This window comes from Octopus sinensis, linkage group LG7 (assembly GCF_006345805.1).
Source record: "Octopus sinensis linkage group LG7, ASM634580v1, whole genome shotgun sequence".
NCBI lineage: Eukaryota > Metazoa > Mollusca > Cephalopoda > Octopoda > Octopodidae > Octopus > Octopus sinensis.
Genome location: NC_043003.1, coordinates 85,251,077 through 85,255,540, shown reverse-complemented (window position 1 = coordinate 85,255,540; position 4,464 = coordinate 85,251,077). Strand labels below are relative to the sequence as shown.

General features: G+C 30.1%; 1 protein-coding gene and 1 long non-coding RNA gene across 3 annotated transcripts in view; both read left to right on the top strand.

Moving 5' to 3' along the window:
* LOC118764294 overlaps positions 1-1,867 on the top strand; it is a 36,624-nt gene extending 34,757 nt beyond the window's left edge. The window contains exon 3 of one of the 2 annotated variants that reach the window (XR_005000098.1): positions 1,315-1,867. This is a non-coding gene — a long non-coding RNA (uncharacterized LOC118764294). Of the gene's footprint in view, positions 1-242; positions 454-1,314 lie in introns of those variants that run through there. The other variant, XR_005000099.1, reaches the window with a different exon arrangement.
* A 261-nt stretch (positions 1,868-2,128) lies between these two features.
* On the top strand, positions 2,129-3,670 carry LOC115214066 (adenosine receptor A2b-like). The gene has a single exon (XM_029783107.2). The coding sequence runs from the start codon at positions 2,255-2,257 to the stop codon at positions 3,278-3,280; it is 1,026 nt and encodes a 341-aa protein (XP_029638967.1). The 5' UTR covers positions 2,129-2,254; the 3' UTR covers positions 3,281-3,670.
* Positions 3,671-4,464: the final 794 nt, after the last annotated feature.

Sequence of the window (4,464 nt, the reverse complement as noted above, 5' to 3'; positions counted from 1 at the left end):
CGTTTGAATTTACAAAGAAGAATAAAAAGTGCTCAATTCATTAAATAGAGTTTATATGTTTATAACGACGAAAAAACACAGTTTCATACGTATGAATGTATGTGTTCGTGTGTGTCCGTATGTGTGTCTGCGTGTGTGTGTGTGCGCATACACAAACACGCGCACACATACACATACAATATCCAAAGAAGGAAGCGATAAAATCATTTCTCTCTCTTTTTCTTCTTCTTCTTTTTAAATAGTAACAGATCTAAATGCATCAGGATCTATTATTTTGTCGATTACTTCATTCAACTCGAGAAATAGTGACAGCAGTGGATTTGCAGCTACGGTGAAATTAAGATCGACTGATACATCTATCGCACATATCAAGATACAGGACATACTTGTTTTCTTCTGATAATACAGAAAATATTTGACTAGAGAGAATATCAATTATACAAACCACACAGTTACCCAATAAATATTATATATTTACATATTATATATATATATATATATATAACCACACACACACTTGGATTTATAGACGAGAGAAGTATAGTATACAATTTTTTTAGCAGGTATTATTCATAAAATTTCTTTTTTGCTCTTGTTCTTTCGCTGGCTTCAATCATTGGAGTGCGGCCATGCTGGTGTACCACCTCCAAGAGTTGAGTAGGTTATATCGACTTCAGTACTTATCTCAGCCAGGTACTTTTTCGAATCGTTAAGTAACAGTTTTGACATAAAGAAACGGATTTCGACACCAGTAAACAAACACGGATATAAACACATAGACGCTTCCACACACAACCGATTTTTATACAACTATTCATCTACCAAATTCCATACTTGCAAAACACAAGGGAATTCTAGGTACTGCACAAAAAAAACACAAAAAAAACAAATCAAAAAAAAAAAGAAGCAAAACTTCGAACGTCGAAGCGTACGGTTGCAAAGTATACTTCTTAATCATATATATATATAACATTTCAAAAGAAAAATTAATGAAAGGAACGTTTTAAAAGCAGGTCTAAGTATATTAATTTTCCTTTTTTATTTCTTTAAAGTTTCTATTAACGATATTTATGAAATGATGCTAATTTTTAAAAGACAAATATGTTTCTTTATAAATTATATTCTGTTGTATTCTTTATAAATTATAAACTGTTATATTCTTTATAAATTATATACTGTACATAGCTGTGTCCACACTTTTAATGACTATCGTATTCGAAATATTTACCGACATTATTTTTCCAATTGATTTGCCTTTGAATGGGACGATTTTCATTTGTTCTTTCTTTCTTTTTTCTTGTTTACTTCCTACAGTATTTCAAAATGTGTCTGGTTACGGAGAAATGACCGGTTACGATAATGTTTTATTTCCTGTTTAAAAAAGTACATGTAAAACTTGTTTCTAAAAAAAAAAATGCTGAATGAATTGCTTTTATCGACACTAATTGTGCCGTCCCACTTTGTAAACAAAATTATTAGATAGAACTTAACGCGTGAAGTTTCACAGATGAACATAGGCAATCCCCTGGATTACTTGAAATGTATACGTGTAATTAAATATTGTCTATAATCAGGATGCTATTCGAGGATTATAGCCAATTTTATTCATATTATAATTTTCAACTGCTGAAGAAAGAAAAACATTTATTTTGAAATACTAAATGTATATATATATATATATAAAGAAAAAGACAAATACCACTCTCCCACTTATGTACATACAGACAAAAAAGGAAAAAGGACAATGAACCACTGACTGAATGATTATTTTACATCCAAAAGAAATCAAACCCTGTTTTATAAGGAAACAGTGAAAAATAATGTTTCTCTTTTGAAATTATTCCAGCATAGATTCTAAAATATTCATGTAAATGTATAAATACACATTTTTAATACAATATATATATATACATACATCATACATACATACATACATACAACACACCATATATATATATATATATATATATATATTATATTATTTTATTTATATATTTATATATTATATATTATTATATATATTATATTATATTATTTAATATTATATTATATTATATTATATTATATATATATATATATATATATATATATATATATATATATATATATATATAAATAAATTTTCCTCTATGCCATTGAAAATGCAATGGTATTTTGAAAATATGGAGCTTGTTTAAAATGTTTCTCCTGATAATTGCCTTTTTATTTGTGATGAAATATAAATGATAACAACAATACTGACAAAATAGCAATAATGGACACTGGCTCTATAATATACATAACATGTGAAACAGTAATTGCTGTAATGTCTATAGTTGGTAACTTTCTCGTATTGTTAGCAATTCGTCGCAATCAAAAGCTACAGACCACAACTAACTGCTTTATTGGAAGTCTTGCTGTTGCTGATTTACTTGTAGGATTTCTGGCGGCACCACTGGCAGTTCTCAGTTTTAAAGGCTTACCACATCATTTCAGTGGTTGTGTACTCGTCAACTCCTGTATTGTTTTGCTGACTCAATGTTCCATAAATGGACTTCTTGTCATCGCAATAGATCGCTTTGTTGCCATTAACTATCCCTTTACATATGAAAAATATTTCACAATTAAATTTTCTCTCATGCTGGTTGTCATAAGCTGGACTGTAGCTTTGATTATTGGACTCGTGCCAATCATGGGATGGAACATGGGACCGTCCGAGGAAAAATTTTGCAGCTTCATGAGCGTCATTGACTTACAGTATATGGTCTATTTCAACTTTTTGGGCTGTGTTTTATTCCCGTTGATTGTCATGTTAGTGATCTATGTACACATCTTTAAAATAGTCATGGCGCAACTAAAACAAATATCAGCGATGCAGCCCAATGTTGGCGGTGACAGCAGAAAAAAATTTGCTCGAAGAAAACTATATAAAGAAATAAAAGCAGCCAAAAGCCTCGTGATAATAATTTGCTTATTTGTCGTTTGCTGGTTCCCCATTCACATATCAAATTGCATTATGTTGCTGAAAGGAACCGAAATCTTACTACCGCATAATGTTTTACTTGCCGCTATTCTTCTCAGTCACGCAAATTCGTTTATAAACCCTTGTTTATATGCATACGGCAATTCACAATACAAGTACACGATTCGCGGATTTTTTTGTCGAAATACTGTGGCCGCGGCAGATGATCTCACTTTGTCACATCGCCATTATCCGCTTAATTCTTCAGTGCCAGAGTGTTTGGACAAGCAAAAACCGGTTCGAATTTCTGTTATATCAAAACCAGAACTTAAAGATTAATTGAAAATGATCATGAAAAATTGATTTTAAACAACAGTAATTGTAATATGAAAAAAAAAAGAAAAAAGAAAACAATGATTACGGTAATTTTTTTAAAGGAAATGAACAAGATTTATAAAAAGGTTTATTATACCTTCACTTTTCTGTTTCCATCTATACACCATTTCCAGAGTCTCAGAAGACGTTCCGGTGTTTCATATATTTGAAATCAGAAAGTGAACTAAGAAGTGGGGGAAGGGGGTAAAGAACGTAAATTCAAGCAAAATGTTTCTCTGTCGTTATCTATTCCGTAACTGTAAATGCTTGTGAAAAAAAAAATGAAAAAGAAACCAAGAAAAAATTGGGAAGCCAATAAGTTGAGCATTTGATAAAGACAGCAACAATAAAAAACAAAACAAAACAAAACGTGAATTTCTCAGATATAAAGAACAAAGAAAAAAGACAATATTAATCACTATGAAAATTTTAATTAAAAAAAAAAAACAGCAGAATATAAACGAAACAAAACTGAATGACTTACTTTCAAAAGAAAATATCTGTTTTTGTTTGAGAGAAATGTAAATTATTTTTGCTATACATAAATGTAAACATGTAAATATTTTCTCTATTTTAATTCAGATTTCTCAATAGGCTTATCTGATTTGCCTTCATTTTCTGTTATTTATTATTTGATTATCAATGAACACCCTTAATTAATATTAAGATTTGTCTATGAAGCATTTATGTGATATACCCTATACATGATATGAACGGCCCTATATGATAATCCTACTTCCCGGAAATAGCACTCAAATCTCTTCCTAATCTTACTATATCATTAAAAAATAAGAAAACGAATAACATTAGGATAATGTAATCTGAAAAAAAAAGCCTAACTTTAAAAAGATAGGTTAATCACAACTAAATTGTCTGATCGCGGGTCTAGTTTTGATCTTGGGACTGAGCTAGGGAACATATCAACAGCAATTGTACATTATATTCACTATATGTGGCATTCACTATAACATGCCTTAACAGATAATAATTAAACTACTTAAGGATAGGACTCACTATATATGTCTGTATGTATTTGTGTCTACTTTTTTATTATATATTCTATGGGCAAATACTTGAAAGAGAAGTCGCCTATAACGTTTGATTGCTACCCAAAGTTAGTGAGCTCAAGGCGGTTGATTCGATCTTAG